The sequence below is a fragment of the Aythya ferina genome (genome assembly GCF_964211825.1).
Source record: "Aythya ferina genome assembly, chromosome: 19".
Taxonomy (NCBI): Eukaryota; Metazoa; Chordata; class Aves; order Anseriformes; family Anatidae; genus Aythya; species Aythya ferina.
The window spans coordinates 12,185,094-12,205,412 of NC_140309.1; the positions used below are offsets into that span (position 1 = coordinate 12,185,094).

The 20,319-nt window shown below is 37.6% G+C and overlaps 1 protein-coding gene across 2 annotated transcripts; it reads right to left on the minus strand.

Moving 5' to 3' along the window:
- Positions 1–984: 984 nt before the first annotated feature.
- On the minus strand, positions 985–20,059 carry NOS2 (nitric oxide synthase 2). Of its 2 annotated transcripts, XR_014684726.1 has the most exons (27): positions 19,921–20,059; positions 18,681–18,759; positions 17,945–18,067; positions 17,707–17,855; positions 15,504–15,666; positions 14,926–15,017; positions 14,384–14,525; positions 13,857–13,996; positions 13,110–13,284; positions 12,243–12,344; positions 11,401–11,595; positions 10,939–11,021; positions 10,483–10,627; positions 10,129–10,233; positions 9,599–9,648; positions 9,330–9,504; positions 8,660–8,792; positions 8,156–8,234; positions 7,081–7,259; positions 6,279–6,442; positions 5,273–5,483; positions 4,864–4,951; positions 4,151–4,272; positions 3,413–3,561; positions 2,482–2,676; positions 1,157–1,864; positions 985–1,098 (listed from the first exon to the last, which is right to left on the minus strand). XR_014684726.1 is itself a non-coding variant. In XM_084492770.1 (26 exons), the coding sequence occupies exons 1-26, from the start codon at positions 20,025–20,027 to the stop codon at positions 1,763–1,765; spliced, it is 3,447 nt and encodes a 1,148-aa protein (XP_084348896.1). In that variant the 5' UTR covers positions 20,028–20,059; the 3' UTR covers positions 985–1,762. The 2 variants fall into 2 exon arrangements, 1 of the variants encoding a protein (XP_084348896.1); XM_084492770.1 differs by having other exon boundaries at positions 985–1,864.
- Between the last annotated feature and the right edge of the window lie 260 nt (positions 20,060–20,319).

Here is a 20,319-nt window from a genome sequence, read left to right on the forward strand (position 1 = left end):
TTGTAAAGTATTATGGTAATACTTAAAAGTAAGTGATTACGCAGAAGAAAACCATGAGATGTTAAGAAAGGATCCTAGCAAGAAAATGTACCTATTTTGTTATGTGCGTGAAAAATGGGTTGTGCTGTAATGTACCTCCCGAAACAGCAAAGAACACATCGGACTTTTAAAATGCAGAACTTTTGTTTCCTGCCTTTGTGGCGTTTGAACTCCAGTACTCAGTGAGACCTGGGCTTATTGAGAACTTTCTTAATGGAACGTGAAATTACCTTGTTCTACTTCCATCCCACCCCAAAACTGTACTATCAGAGAACACTTGTTAAACAAAATATGAAATAACACTCACAGTGTATACTAGGTGCCCATCAGGACCCCATACTTGCTATGAACCTCCTCTGTCCTTTACTGTCTGTATCTGCTGTCTGATACTTCCTGTTCTCTGCCATCACTGTCCACATTCTTTCAATTATGCTGTATTTTTCATCTTATGCTTAAGGCTGTCCTGAAGTACATGTGAAACACTGTATGTACATGACATTGTTGACTTCTGGGTGTCAGCTTCATCAGATTCTAGCTCCTGGAGACAAAGGATGACAGGAAAATCTCACCTTTAGCTTTTTAATATCATCATAAAACCCTGGTAATTTTAGAGAAAGAACTATAAGTTGTGACATAACTGCAAGGCATAGAAAGAGACAAAGTCAAAATATAACCACAGCAAAATACATTGCTCTAATTGTTATTTTATACTCTTTAGTTCACAAGCCAATCTCACTAGGGACAGATTCACTCTTTCCAGGCAGTAACAAAAATATGTAACTAGTCTTTGGTGGATTGTGTAATTCACGGAGACGGGCTCTTTGTGTAAGGAGGGAGTGCTGGTCGGAGCTCAAACCCACTCTAATGGTACCCGAGAACTTACCCACCTCCCCTTTTTCAGGCTGAAGACAATAGCACAAAGAAGTACATTTAAGCTACACCAACTTGTTTGTCTCAACATAAAGGTGTCTTTTATTGCAAACAAATCAAGTAAGTCAGAGCATACAATTCAAATGTGCAAAGTGCTTTGGAATTTTCTGAGTCTCACTGGCACAGGCCCTGTGACAACAACAATTCAGGTTGATACACCTGAATTGCATAAAGCAGAAATCAAAACTGCTACGTCCTCATGTGTATACATCTGAAGTGTATGCAGCAGGTATTTCCACTTATGAGCCATTATATTATTACCACATTTGCAAGTACTGCTTCAGATTCAACAAGAGGTGTCACTAGATATTTCCAAGTGACACAACCGTTCATTTTATTGCTTTAAAGTGAACATAAAACAGTAAAACAATATAAATAAATCCACACAGATAAATAGTCCATTTAAAAACAAATAAACAAAAAACCATTACTTCTAGTTCATAGTAAAAACCACTCTATTTTCCTCGTGAGCAGGTTTTATATTTTTTATATTTACAAAAGACAGTAGATGTGTACTAGCCTAGACAGAATTAAAAAAATAATTTTCATCTTCACTATTCAGATAATTAAAAGAAGTCCCAGAATAAATAGAAAAAAAAAAGAAAAAAAAAAGTAAGTTATATTTCATATTTTTTTTTTTTCATTAGCCTTACTTAAGGCTAAGATTTAGGATTTAGAAGTCAAATCCTACAATCAGATATGTGTGTGTTATTTAACATGAATAAGGAAGAGAATTTGACCCCTTGATCTTTGAAAATAACATCAAATGTGCAATTATGGTTTAAGATGTCTGTTAATTTGTGCTTGGACTGATGGGTTGCAAAGCTTTTACATCTCTTTTGACTTCATGTGGGAACACAGCCCCAAATATATCTTCATGGTAACGTTTTTGGCTCTGCAAAAATAAAAACAAAAACAAAACACCAAGAGATGAATTAAATCCTGCTAGCACCTCTTTATGTAACAGTTGAGTAACTAAAAGGTTTTTTGCATTATGACCAATTCTGTGATGGCGGACTTTTGCTGTCAATAAAAAGAAGTTATCCAAATCTCAGCCACACATGCTTCAGGACAAGTTCTGCTAACAAAATGGTCCTAAAAAGCCAGCATACTCAGGCACTGTGTTTTCAGCAACTGCCTCATCAACTTCTTAAACTCACATTCCTCCTTTGATACAATAAAGTCTCAAGCTTTTGATGTTCCAGATACATGTCTCATGTATCTCCAGATACAAAGCTCATGTCCAGGGTCCAAAGACAGACACTGGGCAAAATGGTGGGCATAAGAGAGAGGAACGTGACATGTCACCCATACAACCTAACCAAAGAGAAGCTATGCATTTTAAATAATGGTGGTTAGACTAAGCTGATTACTTAAGCTATTTTCTTTAGCATGTTGTTGAAAAGAAGCTCATTGCAGCCTGTAAGATCTCAAGTGTAACTCTGAAGTCTTCTCTAACCCACACGAGAGCACTGTCTGAATGGAAAGAATCCCTTGCACACCACAACATACCTTTAGCTCGAAGAAATACTCTTCTGCCTGCTGCTCTGTGAGGTTCAGTTTTTTTACAAGTATCCCTTTCAAAGTCTGAGCAACATCCCTGGCCATGCGTACATCTCCACAGACATACAGATGTCCATCCTCTTTATGCAAGAGATTGCACACTTTGGCTTCCAACTTGTTTTGAAGAATGTCTTGAACATAGACCTTAGAAAAAGAAAAAAGGATCATCAGACAAGGTCTTTTTGATGCTACTTTGGCTATTGGCTTTTCTAAATTCTATTTGGGCTTACACAGCAGAGTAAGGTTAAAAATGCCCTAACTATTCCATGTACTGTACCACAGCAAAGGAGAAGAAAAATGTCTTCGTGCTGTCTTTACAAGCTCCAGATTTGAAGGCTGGACTTGCCTTTTGATTAAACTAGAGCAGATTAAGACTCTTTTCCTTAGAACTAGTTATCACTGCCAAAGATTCCTAACTTGCCAGGGTAGGAGAACTATTGTCTCCTCCAATCAAGATTTCTTATAAACAACAGTAATTTCCAGGGTCACTGTGTCATTGAAATGGTGACAAATGACCGGAGTCAACTCATTTCTAACTCATGGGTTAATCATAACCTGCAAAATATAAGGTTTCCAAAAATGTTCCAACATCTAGTTTCAAAGGCTGTTTGCACTCAGAGGTTTAATTATATGTCTATTGCACCTATTGATATGGCAGTGAAGGTTTTAAAAATACATCTTGCTCCTACAGAAGTGAATAGTGAGATTGTTTTGAAGGAATGGGGCCTTTGTCACTCGATCACAATACGGTGAAGCAAAATGCTAACAGTTTTGTTGTTGCTTGTTTTAAAAAAGAAAATTGCTAATAAAGCCCAAATCTCAACTTGAGGGACCATTCCCAAAGGAGCCAACCCTTAAAGAACAAAGGAACCAGCCTTACTTTAGCTTGGCCAGGTTGCCTGGAGTAAGCTGTAAAAACTTCTTTCAGAACTCCTTTCCTCTTCATTTCTTCTATTTCTTCTCTGTAGATATGATCCATGTCTGGCTGCCGGCAGCCAAACAATAATGTCATGTCACCACCTTTGATCCCTGAAACCAACATCGGAAAGGTTTTTTTGTCTTTCCTAGTAAGACCTATTATTTCCTATTACCGTCCCCATAGAGGGTCCTGCTGTCACAGCAACTAGTGAGGCAATGCAACTGTTATTTCTGATTAGCCTTTCTCACTAAACATCTGAGAAGGGGTGTGTGTGTGTGTGTGCACACCTGACAGATTATGATTTTAGGGTCTGCAGTAGGATTGAATCTACCTGAATCTTTGAAGAACTATGTGGAATTACCTATTGAAGCACATTCCCCAGCCAGGCTAACACAGACAGGCCTAAGCTTTCTTCTTTGCATTGCAGCCCCTTTGTGAGAGCAGGGCAGTCACTGCACATACAGTATTTACTAGGACACACATAAGCTGTTCCCTCTGAGTGACCAAAAAGCTCAAGACCACCAGAATGGTCTCAAGTGGGATAGAATTATTAGCTGTTTTCCAGTGCAGTGTTTAATCAGTCTAAATCTCTACATGGTTTACTTGGCTAACGTGCAGAGATTTTGTTTGGAGGACTAGGGATGTCCCCTGTGGCTGCATGAGTTCTGACCTCCCCCATGTGGCAATCCCTGTAAGTACCTTTCTTTTCCAAGTCATAGAGACGTTGCTGCCAGAAACTTCTGAATGGAGCAATTCCTGTTCCTGGGCCGATCAGAATGCAGGGCTTGGTTGGCTCCTTTGGGAGCTGGAATCCATTACCACTAACATGCAAAAACATGTTAAATAAGTAAAGTAAAACTCAGAATAGGACTATTGCTACAAAGCTGACAGACTGATACCTAGTGATCATCTCTGGTGTCCTGAATCTTCTCTTCTTATGCTTAAATATATGAGGATAAACTTATCTTGAAACAGTGAAGAATCAGACTATTTTTTCAGATATATGATAAATATTAACACTGATAAGTACCCAGTGATGTAAGAGAATAAATATCAATGATTTTGTGGAAACACCAGTTGTCTAAGCCCTTACCCAAAGCCACAAGGTAGAAAAAAGTACATGATCATCTCCTTCTGTTGTCCCCTCCTCATCTCTAACCTGTCTAGTTGGAATAGTGTCACATTTTCAGAATTTTCTAATGATTTATGATTTTACTCAACATAAGACACGGTAAAGGGCCTCATCTCTGGAAGACAGAGGTTCTCGCTCCTCACAAACTCATATATTGCAACGTGTAATCAGCAGTTACTTGACAATCATGTGCAAACGTTGAAAAGAAAATACCAAAGAAGCTTAAATAAAAATTGGTGTTTTTTTGTTTGTTTGTTTGTTTGTTCTGGCATACACTCACCTGCGCACAAAACATGGCACTACTTCATTGAGACTTATTTTATTCAGCCATGTGCTGCAAACTCCATGATGCAAAGGCCCTTGTCCATCTAATCAGAGGAAAGGAAAATCAATAAGTAAGTATTCAAAAGCTGTTTTTCAAAAAGCACAGTTTATGCTTAAAATGATTTATACTTAAAATTATCTAGTAATTGTGTATAAAACAAGGATACACTGATGATACAGTACTTTAACATACCCTGATACAGTACGAACATCTGTACTGCTATGTAGTTTTCTGCATGTATCACAATATAAACGTTCTGTTACAGATATGCTTCATGCCATATAGCATACACATTTTTTTCTGAACAACAATACAGACTAAGTATCACTTAATTAAGAGAGAAATTAAAACAAGAATTTGTTACCTCTTGTCCTGTAATTGACTACTGCAACTGTCAGATGAATCTCTCTGGGTGTCATGTCACAGGAAGAACTGACAGAATAGTACCTGGGTTTCAGAAATGGCAGCTGAGTCAACAAGAAAGCTGTTGAGACTTCAGCAGAAGGAAACTCTTCCAGGACCTCCAGGATGTTTGGGCTGTTGTAAAACTTCCATTTATTGTATTCTTCTGTGTTCTAAAAGCCAAAGGCCACCATTACAATGTTACCAGGTCATTTTGAGTTCAGGAGAGATGTTTGAAATGTAACTTTTAAAGTAAGATTCCTGCTTTACATTCATTTAAATAAGCAGTAAACAGCAAATCAACAGAGAATTCTCAAAACTCTGCCTAGACTGGGGTTTCCTAAAAAGTTGTTTAATTTTTGTAAACAGAAATACCCGCTATAATTTTTCTAACATATAAGCTCTCAGAGAGAGGATGTATAAACTCAAGCAGAATCTGTTTCTCAGTCCTCTGCTACAGGATATACACCAAAATGTGTAGGCTCAAGTCCTGATACCTACTGAGTTCTTGCTGAACCCACTAGGAGAAGCAAGCACCTACCACAACTGTGAGTCTTTGGTTACTTAAAGTGACATCCCTCTTACTTCCATGGTTCCAAATTCTGTGACAAAAGTATCTAACAGTTCCCCTACAACCTTTCCACCTGCAAACTGATTTTTTTTAACTGAAAGATTTTTTATAATGGTGTATCATCAGAAACCACCATGGGGGTGCCAAGCGAAACAGGCAGGCAAAATGACCCACCCACAACCACACAGGAAATCTCTCTCAATTCCCACGCCCGAGTCAAGCCACAAGACCATCGTTTCTCTCACTGCGGTTGGTTTTATAAGCACACAGAACATGTAACAAAGGGATGACAATCAAGTACCACTACTACAAAAATGTATAGTTTCCGCTATATAGTAAAAGGGCACGGAATGGCCCAGTATACGGTACTTTTAGCATAACTGCAGCCCAAACTTACATGACATAGAACTTCCAGTCTCTGTTTGTCTCCTTCTGCTGTTACCAGCTGGGAAATCTTTTTTAGCAGTTGTTGGGAGGGTGGAGTAGTGATATCAAGCAAATATGTCAAAGCTTGGGAGAGTGTGCAGGCTGGAATCTTTTTGTCACTTGTCCAGTAGCCACCTGGAAACAAGGGAAATAAAAGATCACTCGGCAATTCCCAAGGTATTTGACAGCTGTAGAGCTTTGCAAAACAGTGTCCTTTAAAGTATGACTTCAGATTAGGTTGCACACAGGTCTCGACCACAGGACCTTACTGAAAATAGGTTAATGTGAGGTTTCAAGCTTTTTGTAATTGGCGAATCTAATGTATAAAACCATATGATAATAAAACACCACATTTAAACAAAAGAAAAATGGAAATCATCTGTATGTGTGTCAGAATCCCATGATTTCATAGACTGAGGCTATTAAGATGGAAAAAATGGTCATGAGATATAAATCTATTTTAGAACACTGATATGTAACAACAATAAGCAAACTCTGTTGACTAATTTAAATGCAGTCGATAGCCAATTTAGGAACTGAATTACAGTGTCAGCCTAAGATAACTCTGCCAACATTGACAACATTACCATGGACTGCATGAGAATGTAAAAGCAGAATGTAGAATCAGAAGTATACCTAAAACCATCAACAAAAACCTATTGAAACTTAAGAAGAGGATAACAGAATCAAATTCAGCCTATAAAAATTCTTAGAAATTTTAGAAAAAACTGTCAAATATTTTCTGTTACTTTATCTGAAGGGAACTAACATACCTTCAGTGCAGGTTTCAAGTCTGACAGTCTGATCAGCTGGAGGGGCATCCTTAACATGTGAAATGAGGCCACGGACCAGTTCTGGCTGGTTGCCTGGGAAAATCCCAATATGTTCTCCGGGCAGGTAGCGCACTTCCTGATTAGTCTCACAGGAAAGCTTAACTAGAATGGTAACACGACTAGATATAGAAAAAAGAGATCAGATAGATCTTGGTTACGTCGACAGGATTTCCCTTGAATTATACAGAAAAGGAATAAATCAGAACTGACAATTGCCAAGGGCTTACTTGTGTTCATTATCAAATTATCAGACCAGCTTAGTAATTCATGGAGACTTAAATAACAGCTTAGAGATGTGAAGTGATTCTACCAGAACAAATAAGATGCTGAAGTGCTGCCTGATCTGTCCAGTATAGAACAAGTCTGCCTGTAATCAGCCAATGGAAGGAAGCATAGCTTACTGAAAACTGAGTACAGCTCACATCTTAAACCATCTCAGAGTACATCCTATAAGACGACTTTATTTAGAACAGGGATAAAAGAGACTTACTGGAGGATGTTGAAGAGCCACTCATGGACACTATTTTTAAGACAGATGTTGGCACTATTATATTGTCTTGTTTCAGCTTGCTTTGTAGTACAACTGAAAGCAGCAGCTTCTTGCACTGTAACTTTTCCTTTTTTTTTTTTTTTTTTTTTTTCCCCTTTGCTAACGGTCAAGTTTTTCCTAAATGAAGTAAGTATTTGCCCAACATGTAGCATACCAAGCAAGGGAGAAGGACCACACATCTGAACTTCCCCATGTAGTAGGCATCAAAGAGGTATTTTCACCAAGTTATATTGATCCCTGCGCTCCCAGAGAGTCCACTGGGAAGTCAGTTACTAACTAATTAGAAGCTAAGTCCCTAGGTATTGTTGTGCTCTGGTGATAATGATTTACTTCTACTAAGGATGGTACAAAATTCAAATACATTTCTTAGTAACTACAGGGAGGAGATGCTTATTTCTAGGCATTTCTGTTGTTAAAGATTTTAGTAAAATGTATTAAAATATCAAAAAGAATGAGGTATCATACCTGGATTTTAAACTCTGAAGATTCTGTCTGAATTTCAGCTTCATGGGAATTACATCCTTTCCATGAATGTTTGTAAGTGCTGTTGAGAAAAGAAGATATGACTCAAGAAAATTTTTGTGACTAGGTTTGTTTAATATTTCTGTGTATTCAAAAAATACACAGAAAAGAACTGAATAGTGCTTGTCCTAGAATGCAAGATACTTCTAGTCAGTCATGTGTCCTCTGTGTATGCCTTCCATGACTAAAGTAGTTCATCTCAGCTCTTGTTCTTCTGCGATTGTCAAAATGTATGCTAGCTCTGGTGTTCTAATGTGTTTACGCTGGAAGACATAATGATTTATTCAGTGTAAATCAATGTCTTTTTCTCTCTGACCACTGTATTTCATTATACAAATTCTATCATCTAGCACTGTAGCAGGACCATTATAAATCTCAGACAGCCTTTACAATTCAGACCTATCTGAAGCAAAATTGACAGAGGAAGTGGAAGGTCGCAGGTAATACCTTTAGCCAAGTCCATGGTTTGAGACTCATGCAGTATCCTGTATTTCTTAGGATTCCAGATTTCATCTGAAGTATACATCTTAGGCAACTGAATACTGTTTTTCCCACGGATGTTAAAAATGTCACAGGCAGTCTAGAAAAAAAGAATAAAATATCACAATTAATGGTAAATAAATATTCTTACTGTTGTCAGTTTGCTGGTGTTATCTTTATTTCAATAATAACAATGACACCAGGATGAGGAGTTAGTGTTAATTATGTTTTTATTTAATCCTAGTGGGGAGGCTCCAGTTTCACTCACTGTTGTTATTTATTCAGTCTGTTGAGCTCAGTGATGTTATAGAAGTTCAACAAGATTCCACTTCTACACCAATACAGATAAAAAAATGATCTACTGAGCAAAATTGTGAGGTCTACTCATACTGGACATCCCACTACCCCAAAGGCTTTATGGAACTTTATGTGAATATTAAAAAATAACAGAAAATGGGCCCAGTTTCCTCTTCAACTTAAGCATGCAGCAGAAGAGAGGGGAGTTCAAAATTCAGATATAAATGCATGTTTGTTTTCCTTCATTATTCCCCATTTTTCTGGGATGCTAGTGAAGACTGGAATAAAGGAAATGAATGATTGAATGAACTAATCCATAAACTAGCTTTTATATAGTCACCTTGAATGCACTGACTGCCCATGTGCGAAAGGCTTCTTCTTGCCCATTGAGTTCATCTCCTTCACCTATTGGAATGAGCTGTGAAGCCCCTAGTTGGGCCAGTTTTTGGTCAATGGCATGAGCAAAGGCACAGAATTCAGGATACATGGTAGATCCCAAACCAAACACGGCATATCTGCAGAATGAGATACAAATAAGATCACTGTTTTACGCTGAATGAAATGCAAAAGGACTCCATTGTATGCGAACCAAATAACAAAATATTTTACCTAATTTTCTTTTTCAGCAATTTCAGGGTGAGCAAGGAGTTCTTCAATGTCTGTATAAAAATTCATAAAATATTTAAGGTTAGAAAAACACTCTTTGATTGATTTAAAAACAGAAGTGAGTCCCTGATCCATTTCTTACTCATGTACATTGGAAAAATGAAATGTTATCTTTGAAACACAAAATATCCTGAGTTGGAAAGGACACACAAGGATCACCAAGTCCAACTCCTGACTCCAAATGGGGCTACTTAACAAGTAAACCACACATCTAAGATTGTTGCCTAAATGATTCTTGAACTCTGGGATGCTTGACGCCATGATCACTTCCCTGGGGAGCCTGTTCCAGTGCCTGACCACTCTCTCAGAGAAAAACTTTTTCTCAATATTCAGTCTGAACTTCCCCTGATGCAGCTTCATACTGTTCCCTTAGATCCTATCACTTGTGACCAGGGAGAATAGATGAGCATCTCAGTGCTAATCTCAGTAGTCTTTGAGTTGAGCCTCATAGATGCTTCTGAGGCAAGTATTACCTTTCCATTATTTGGAGAATCTCCATTTCCAAAAGTGCTAGTAACCACTAAAAGAAGCGTTTCTTTTTCCAGGTCACTGATGTTGTATTCATCCATGCACAGAATCTGGAAGGTATAAAGCTCATGAGAAATTGCTAGCAGACATAAGGACTAGCGTTAGATATCTCTGATTGTCATGTGTGACCAAATTTACAAGCATTATTCCATACGAATAAAAAATCAAAATCTAGTCCAACTTACTTTTAGTGGCCATTCTATAAACAGGAGGATTAGAGAATGAAGAATCTTGCAAAAGCTAATAAAACTAAGCAAACTTCATCCTCCATTTGGTGTGAGTGCTCTATACTTTCTTACCTTAGTGTTGAAGGCACAGCTGAACAAGCTGCACAGATTGTTGGCTAGTGTTTCAGATTTCCCAGTCTCTGTTGCATAGATCACAGTGACCTTGGACCTTGTTGCCATTGCTTTTTGCATGAGTGAAGATGCAAAGAGTACAGCCCTGAGGGGAAAAAAAAAAAACAACATATGTTGGATATACCTATATAGTACTTCAGATTGATTCCCAAACAATTTCCTACATAAGGCTCATATTGAGCATGGCTTTTGCTTGGAAGCTTGTTTAGGAGAAATACACTACAGATAGCCCTGAATAAGAACCTTAGATATGAGTATTACCTAAATGTGGAGATGTAAGTCTGTGATTCAAACAATTCAGGTGGTCCCTACTGTAATAATTATCCAAAAAATGTATAACAGAATCATCAGGAAAAAAAGAATAGTTGAACAAAATCATGAAGATGAACAACTTACTTTGCCAAGACACTCAATTTTATTTCTCTTTTCATTGGCCTCTGAGACTCATCATGCCAGATGTGTGTTTTCCATGCATCCACCTAGGAAAGTAAATTAATTTGCAGGTAAAATGCAAAACAACAAATATACAGTTTCTGTATCTTTGAAAGAGACAGACTTATCAGAATCTGTATATATGATTCACTGTCTGTACAAATACTGGATCAGTCTCTAGCAGTAAATTGCATTTTACTTGCAACTTAGGAATCCAACAAAACTAACCCTACCTTCCACAGTATAATAGAAATTTCCTGCTATTTTATGAATCTTTCTAGTGAACTTTCATTTGCATATACCATGACTAAGAGTGATATGAGGAACAGGAGCTTTTTATTCAGACTTTTCCATGTTTCATATTAGCATCTGAACTGCTGAAGTTATCTAATAGAATTTTTATTTTTATTTTTTGACAATGCATACCTGGTAGTAAAAGAAGGGAGTGAGGACATAGTTCAACATCTCCTGGTGGAACACGGGAGTTATGCTCCCTGACATAGGAGGTACAATCCACACCCAGTCAGCTGGGCAGCCTCCTCTCACACGGTACTCATTCTGCATATATTTCATGAAGGATTCAGCAGCTGAGTGGTGATCCATGATAGTAACATTTTGTTTCTAGAATAATTGCAAAAAGACAGATATATTAAAAATCTAATCCTGATTTTGTTCTTAACATAGTTAAAGTACTCTTTTTGCTTTGGTTAGTATTTCGAGGACTTTATGCAATGCTGGGAAATAGTATTGGCAACTATTACATAAAGATCTAGGTGGACCTTGGACAAAGGACTCTTACTAAGTCCTATTTATTTATTTATTTGTTTGGGTTTTTTTTACATCAGCTTTTTACCACTCCAGCATTAGGAGAATGAAAAACCTTCAATTCAGTTTTCCTGTCTTTCATATTATCATGATATTTTAAATAAACCGTAAATGCAAATGAAATAAATTAATCCAGTGGCTTTACATAGATGTTGACACTTAGACATCTGTGCTAAAAGGGTGAACAATCTTGCCCTTAACTTCCTTTTCTTTTTCTCTCCATTTTGCCTCCACCTGAGATTTTTTTTTGGCAACAACAGGAAATACGGTTTCCGGCGCTTTTCCAGGTGTAGATGAAGAATGACTCAATTGGAATTACACTGATAACCTCCTGTACACTGAGTGTACCCTGGCAATATATTTGCATAAACCTGTTGTAAGTGAAATGAAAAAGAGATGCACATTATTCTATGTCTCTCCAGATAACAGACTCGTTGACTTACTTGGAAGCTATAAAGCACAGCCACATTTATCTCTACAACAGCTCGGTCTTTCCATAGTGATGAAAGTTTGTTTGTTTCCAGTCCCATTCTTCTTCCTACCTCCTACAAGTGAAAAAGAGAGAGAAAAGGGAAAAAAAAAAACTTTTTATGCTAGACTTAGATCTCATAATTTCTCCACCTCATCATATTAATATGCAGAAAAGAACATTACAGGAGGGGGACAAGTCAATCCTATGCCAGGAAAAGTGATGGTAGTGCACACTTGATACTAGAGGTAAGCTTTTATTATGAAGTTATGGTTCTTGAAGCTATTCCAGTTTGGGGAAGTGGAGGGAGGGCTCTTTGGGACTAAATGGTTAGAAAGTGGCAGCATCTGGTTGTAAGTAATCATCATTAATTTGTAGTGGCAAGATGCCCAAGACCTGCAGCTAACAACTAGAATCCCACTGCCTTATCAACAGCAGACTGGAACTAACAAATACATCTCTGAGAAATGTACAGTTAAAGACCAAAAGTCCTGAATCAGCAGTATTCAAGTTAAAAATGGGGAAGAAAATTGCTTTAGGACAGCAATTTCTGTATTTTTTTTACAGGTGTGGTTTCTCCTTTCTGGATAGGTATTTGGAACAGATACAGCAGAACACCGCAAAAGCAATCATGCAATCTGGCAGTCATAATCCTGACAGCAATTAAAGATGTCCTTAACAGCCACGAGACTACGTCAAATTAGCACTGATGTGTTAGTGGGAAGTCAATACAACACTCATCCCAGTAAAGGCTGATAGTGTCTCTTTTTTCAGAAACATTTCACCCCCTGAGTCTATCTTCCTCTCAGATCTCCACAATCCTTCTACTTCAGAAGATTACCTTCAGGATATTGTACCGCTGCACATCACAGAAGTCTCGCACTCCTATCTCTGTCCCCATGTACCAGCCATTGAAAGGACACGCAGTAAATTCCAGGCCTCCCACCTCAAGGAGCATGTTGGCAACAGCAGGCAGTGCGTACCACTTCAGATCTAACTCCTTAAACCATTCATACCTGTTAAACAAGAATTTTGATTTATTACTTTATGTATCTTTTCCTTCTTTAGGCAGCAACCAGGTAAGTCCAAGAAGTGGAAGAGTACTCTCTGTAGGGAGAATGACCCATCTGCAAAAGGTGGTAGCAAAGTTTTCATTTTCAATGTGGTAACTGGGAATTGCCTGCTAAAGAGATTGCAAAACAGTATAACAGAGTTCTGCTACCTGCAGGCCACTCCCAGTGCAAAGATGAAGAAAGAAACAAAGAGAAAAAGGCAATAGATATTATGTTATGAGTGAAGCTATGTTTCACATGTGTATTACACCGGCATAAGAAGCTATGTTTTTTTAATTTGGGATATGAGTGAAACAGAGATTAGAAAAAAAAAAAGATTTCCAACAGAAACGCTATTGGCTTCCTTAATTTAAATCTAATTTCATTGTTTTAACAGGCATTTTATCTTTTAGGACAATTTACCATAATTTCATCCTAACAAAGAACTCATAAAATGACTGCCACAGGCAAAGGCTAATAACTTGCCAAGGTGAGGCAGAGGCAAAAATGCAATTATCTAAATCTGGTGTGCTTACTTTGGATGCTCCATTGGCACTTCAAGGATAATTTCTGGCGGGAATTCAAATATTTCTGGATCTTGGCCGTTTGCTTGGAGAATGAGTGGAACTACATCAAAGCGGCCATATTTCGGCTTCCACCCAAGCTCAATGCACAACTGTAAGTAAAGAAAGTGGGTTTCATTTTCTGAAGTCCCTCCATCCCCGGATTTGAAGAAAAAAAGTATGTTAACCCTCTGAGGTAAATTCTCAGTGGTAAAGGTCTTTTCCATTCAAACAGCACCAAGACATGTTGTTCAAGTACAGATTGTGTACCTCACTTAAGGGGAGCTTTAGCTCTCCTTGTTCTGAGATAGAGGGGAGTATTTTATTGGAAAGTTAGAAATTATTGCTTCAGCCTGCACCTAGAATATGTGGGGCTGGATACCCCATTTGCTTCTTCCACCCACACTTCCCTCCCACTCTGCATAAACATGCAAGAAAAATAAATGAAATACAGATAGGGGACATGGAAATTAGTTACAATTCTGCATTTGGAACTATACCTTTGTGAACTCCACACTTGCAGGGTCTCCTAGGACAGACCCATCTGGCATTTGATATCCAGCATATCGGATGAGCTGGCTGTTCCAAACACGGAAATCATGCTTCCCATCAGTCCTCTGTGGGAAGATAGTGATGGCTGACCTGCCAAGAGAGATGATCAAATCCCATTACATAACAGCAGCACATCAAACACATTCTAATTATTAAGACATAAATTGTTGCTAGCTGAAATTATTTTATATTTCTAAAATAAACATCAGTAGAAATAAAATCATCCATTCTTTTCCACCCACCTCCCCAAATCTTCAAATAATCTTTTTTTCCCCAGGATGAAAGTTTTTGCAATTTCAACCATAAAAGCTTTAACTTTCAAAGTAGTTGATGGTACATATGAGAGGACCATGTGAATACCAGAAGACTTAAGAGCAGAGACAAGTTGTCAAAATATTTATATAGATTATTTCAGGCCTATTGTGAAGTTTTGAATGCAGACCTGGATGTGATATTTGTTGTTTAAAATTCAAATGAAATAGAGGCATACCTTATGTTTCCATTGTTTGTTGCATACTGAACATGACGACAGATATGCTCAAACATTTCCTTGGCTGTTTTACAGTCACGTGCATCGAATACCTATATGTTTCCCAAATAAATGTGAAGAAAGTAAAATGATTTTGAAAGAGTAATGTAAGCTTATTATTTCTCTAACACAGCTACAGAAAGGAAAGATTAAGTAAAACACTTTAAGGATAAAAGGAAAAAAAAAGGAAAAAGGAAAAGATTAAGTAAAACATGAAAAATGAACAATTTCTCAATTTACTTGTAGCTCCACTAGGGAAAGTTTGTTTTTACTCTTCTTATATGTACTATTTTCACACATAATAATCCCTCAAGGTCCAAGACATGCACATGGTTCCATGACTTAATTGGTTCCTAACTAGCATTCCTACACAGGCTTTTATTCAAGTATGGAGTAGAGAAGTACAAAAAAATGTTGATTTTACAATATGTACAGGAGGGAGCAGTCCTTAGCTGAAGCAACTGGCAAATTTTACCAAATGACATTCTGATTTACAGCAGACAACTATTTGGGCCTTAATTTCTAGACTCATAGGTTACCTGTAGGTTGGACCACTGGATTCTCCCAATACATCTCGGAGCATTCCTCCAGGCCTGTTTGGCAGCAAAGATCAGTTCATCCTGTGTCAGATGGTAGGTTCCTGTTGTTTCTATCTCTTTGGTCACTGCTTCCAGTCGGGCCAGGTGTTCTTCTATTTTTGACCTGTTGAACAGGAAACAGCCATGAAAAGAAACAATAAGAATATCATTACTTAGAAAACTAATTTAAACTGCAGACTCTCCTTATATTCTGGGTGAAGAAGAGCCCAGGCATTACTGAAGCCAGAAAGCCTTAGAGTACAAGCCATGCTTTTGCAAGAGACTTCCATTTTCACTGATGATTTTATCTGCCTGGATGTAGGTAGAGCCCTTTTCCAGTGACGGGTTGGTTATCTATGTTGATTGGGATATGGCCAGTTTGAATATACACTGAGAAATCTGTCCTTGTTATAAATCTACACTGTCTGAATATGAATAAAGAAGCCAAAAAATACTCTATCATTTATGAAAGCATCCATTACCTCAAAAAGTCAGCAATTTCACTGTGTTTCAAGTGTGAAAAGTCACCATCATCTGCTCCCTATGTCCTCTGCTGCACCACATTTTTGTCCCCAAAGCATAGCTGTTATCTACTGCAATAGTCCAGGGTCTGAGATTTTTACCAAAAAAGACCATAAAATGATGACTTAAGTACATATGACTGTGACTGAGGTCTAATGAGGAGTATTTTTCTTGGCTTCATAATTTAGGAACTGGCCTTAATGGGTGCAAATGACAGAGCTTACTAGCCTTATGTTACTAATGAAAGTAACATAATAGAAACTTCAGTAACAACACTGTCCTTTCACCACCCAGTATGTACATGGATTGATCAAAAGCTTTTCTGTGCAAATTTTCAGTTTAAATTCAAAATTTCTACATTAGCTTAGTAAAAAGTGTCAAAACGCAAGCAAATAAAATTTAGAGAACAGGTTAACTTCAGCCTAACTGCACTCTCAAAGTTCTATTATTTTCACAGGGACATAGGTCTTCTGAGCAAAGTAAGTTGATACCAAAAAGGAAGTGCTGAGCAGTTCCTTTGTCAGAGAAACCAACTCTAAAATTCTTTTGTTTGATAATAGAGAATGAAGTCAAAACATTTGGAAATATTTATCACAGAACAGACAAAAATTGTTTTGTTGGCCTACAGACAGAATGAAAATAGCCTGCACTGTCTGAGAATTTTCACATTTTCAACAAGATGAAAGATCAAGGGCAAGCATATAAGATAGTGTAAATCAATGTGATCAGACAGCCATGGGCAGAATCATAGAGATGCACAAATACAATACTCTGGCACGTGAGCACAGCCTGTGTGCAAGATCAGGATTTTCAGAAAGATTTGTCTGGAAGAAAGCTTTGTAGAAGAGTTCAAAGTGTCTAAAGAAGAAGCCATTATGTGGCTGAGTCCCTTTGAAAATTCAATAATGTTTTATAATGAAATGAGCAAGCACTGAATTATGATTTGAAAGCCTGTCACTTGAAAACTTTGTCACTGCAAATTCTTGGACCTAAACCAGATGTTCCAGCTTTTCCTGTGACAGCTCTCTGCACCATCTCCATATCTGCAAAAACACAAACCTATTCTGAAGCTACAGCATCTCTCTCAGCATGCTCAGTAAGCTTATGTTGACGATATCACAAAGCAAGGTTGAGAAGCAAGACAGTGTTCTTCTACCCTGTGGCCAAAGCCTTGAGATACAAAACATACAATAAAAGAACACAGAGAAAAGATGATTGGAACAGCACAAACTAAAAGCATTATCCACGTTATCTGTATGTCTAAAACCAGTATGAGTAGGAGCTAATCTCATTAGCATCCAATGTTAAGAAAACAGAAGGTAACATTCTGGAAGAGTCCAAAGCAAGCTGCTTGCTATGATGTACTATAATGCAACACACTCAGAAGAGATAGGGCTGAGGAATGTGCTGCAAAGTGTCCACGCCTGTATTCCCCAGTACTGAGACTGGCAGACAGAGTGTATGATGTGCAGTAATAGTTCTGTTTGCGTTTTGTAATAATCCATATCCATTTTTGGAATGCATACTATGTAATGGCATAGCTGCCAATAGCTGTGAAGAAATCAAGTAGCCGAGTCTCACAGACAGGTAGGTAGTTAGGTAGAGGATTTTTATACCAAAAATGAGGATAAAGTTGGCTTACTCTTTAAATGAACTGTAGTACTGCTTGACAAAGTCTATTGCCTGAGGTAAAAGCTCTGCCTGAGGAACTGGCCCATCTCTAGTGCCCCTCACCAAGCCCTTTGGGGTCATAAGTGCCCCTTGGCATGCTTTGGTGCGGCAATTGATAACCTGGAAAACAATAAAATGTTAAAAGCAATGTTGCACTATGGATCTTTTCAAAGGTATGAAAAATCACTGCCCACATTTATGCATCTTACCTCCTTTGCTGTCAGGTGTAGTGTGTCAAGAAAGCTGGATCCATTTTCCAAGTTTCTTACTTTTATATGTCTTGGACATCTTGATATTTGGTTTGAAGCTTTGATACCATTTTCTGGGGGTTTCTGGACAAGGGAAAGATAAAAATACATACTGTCTTTGGACCTACTGAATATCTTAATGCTTGATTTTTATTTTTATTTGACCATTGGATGCTAAAAATTAAATACAATGAACTAGGCAGAAATGTGATCTTTTCTAACATAAGTACATTCACTTGATTACAAAACTATTGATCCAATCCACGGTTTGATATGAAATAGCCAAAAAGTTAAGTATTTTTGTACTAATCAAACAATATTTGCCACTGCAAACACCTTTTTAATTTCATTAAGGCCTCTTAACATAACAGTCATAGTCTCAGGAAAACAGTGATTCAAACAAAATTAGAGAAAGGACATGTTTGTTACTAAAGGCTAGGTTTTAGGTGTAAAGGCAAATAAAGGATTTTGGCACTCCAATCCATGTCCTTGGTATCTCTTTCCTTTAAGGCTTACCAAAGCATCTTTTTATTCAGAAAAGATCTTTCATCCAAAGATCTCACAGCAGTTCTAACCTCTTGTAACCGCAGTGACTCCTTGTATGAGTCCTCTGAGAAGTTTCGAGCAGTAAATACAACCTGTGTGAACTGTCAGTATCAGTCAATGAAGCTAAACAGAGCTCTCTCCCACCACTGACCTCTGCTGAAGTTACGATAGGCAGCTTCTCTTTCTGCTTCTTGATTAGATCGTGCAATTTGGCATCATCTTTCACTAAGCTTTAAAAGAGACAAAGACAATTCAGTATAAGGTAACATACTTAGTTTTTATTTGTTAGGTTATCCTGTAGCATCAGTAAATTGATGCTCAGAGTTGTCCCTGAAAGTGGCACTGAGTCAATAAGCCAAACATCCTCAGCAGCATGAGGGATGGAGTGGACTAGAAGTCAATAGTAAAACAACAAACATCCTTTCCACATCTCCATGTGGGAAGGAAAGCAATGGAGAGGGCCCAGAATGGTAAAGGTTGAGTAGCATTGCTGTAAGCTAAGCAGAGGACATCTGTATGATCATGATCGGACCGGAAAATACTCAGAGGAATTAAAGAGGGTGAAAGCTTCAGAGAAACTTTCTGAAAATGTGTGAAAATTTCAGAAAGCTCAAGTCAGAAAGCTCACTAAGCAAATAGTATTATTTTATATTAATTTCCCTTGTTTTCAATATTAACCCTGACTTTCTGCACTCCCATTTTTGAATTTGGATACTGGCAGCCAAATTTCAGAAGGTGTTCATAAACACCCAAGAGACATCCAGCCCATGACCTCCAAACCCCTTAGTTCAGAGAGTTATATGTTACAGGTTTTATCTAGACAAGAGTATGTGATCACCCATTTTCACTTCCAAAATAAGTTGGTTTCACTTAACTTCACGTTTGAACATGAACTGCTTTGAGCAATGGTAGTAAAGGGTAGGGTATAAGCAGAGAAATAAACTATATGCATTAGAGAACTGACATAAGCAGAAGACTGAAAACTGGGAAAAGTAATATGCATGTACAATTTATTTTATTCAGTGCCATGTATGAATTGTATCACAGAAATATTTTATCAACTTAAATACTTTGCTAATTTTTATTGTATGCATATGCCTTTTAAGTCCCAGCATACATGTAACCATTACAGTACACTAAATACATTTAGAAGTTTGAAAGATAAACCATGACGATTTGTTTCCTCAATAATTGTGTAACTTAGACACAATAGCTGAAATGTATCTTACTAAGTCAACACCACCCAGTGACTCCCAGGGACAACTGTTCTTTTGTTAAAATTACTGCAGTGGAAACACACTACTAATTTCTCCAGATCCCCATGTTAGTTAATATCTTTACATTTCAAACAAAAGAGAAACTATGAAACCATCAAAGGACAAAGATCTTACCCATTGATCTTCATATCTTTCTCCACGTTATTATTGATATCCGTCTCTTTGGAGGACCGGTTCTTAACAGCATGAGGTTTGAATGCAAACTGCCATGGGCACAGCATTTTTTATACCTTATTTACAATTTTACTTCACACTGCTGAAATCTTGTTTTGAGTGATGTTGGAACACTTCTGAGAGGAGGAAAAAAAAACAAGGTCAGTTTTTGACTAAGAAGGTAACTCCCTTTAAAAGGATGCAGAAACTCAGCAGACTAACAGATTTGGTCTAATTAACTTCCTGTATTTAAAAATAAGAATTACTTGACTCAGAGTAATGACACACTGACAAGGAGAAATGTTAATTTTAGTAATGCCACAACCCTGCTTTATTCTAAACTAGAGGGAAGGGGATTTC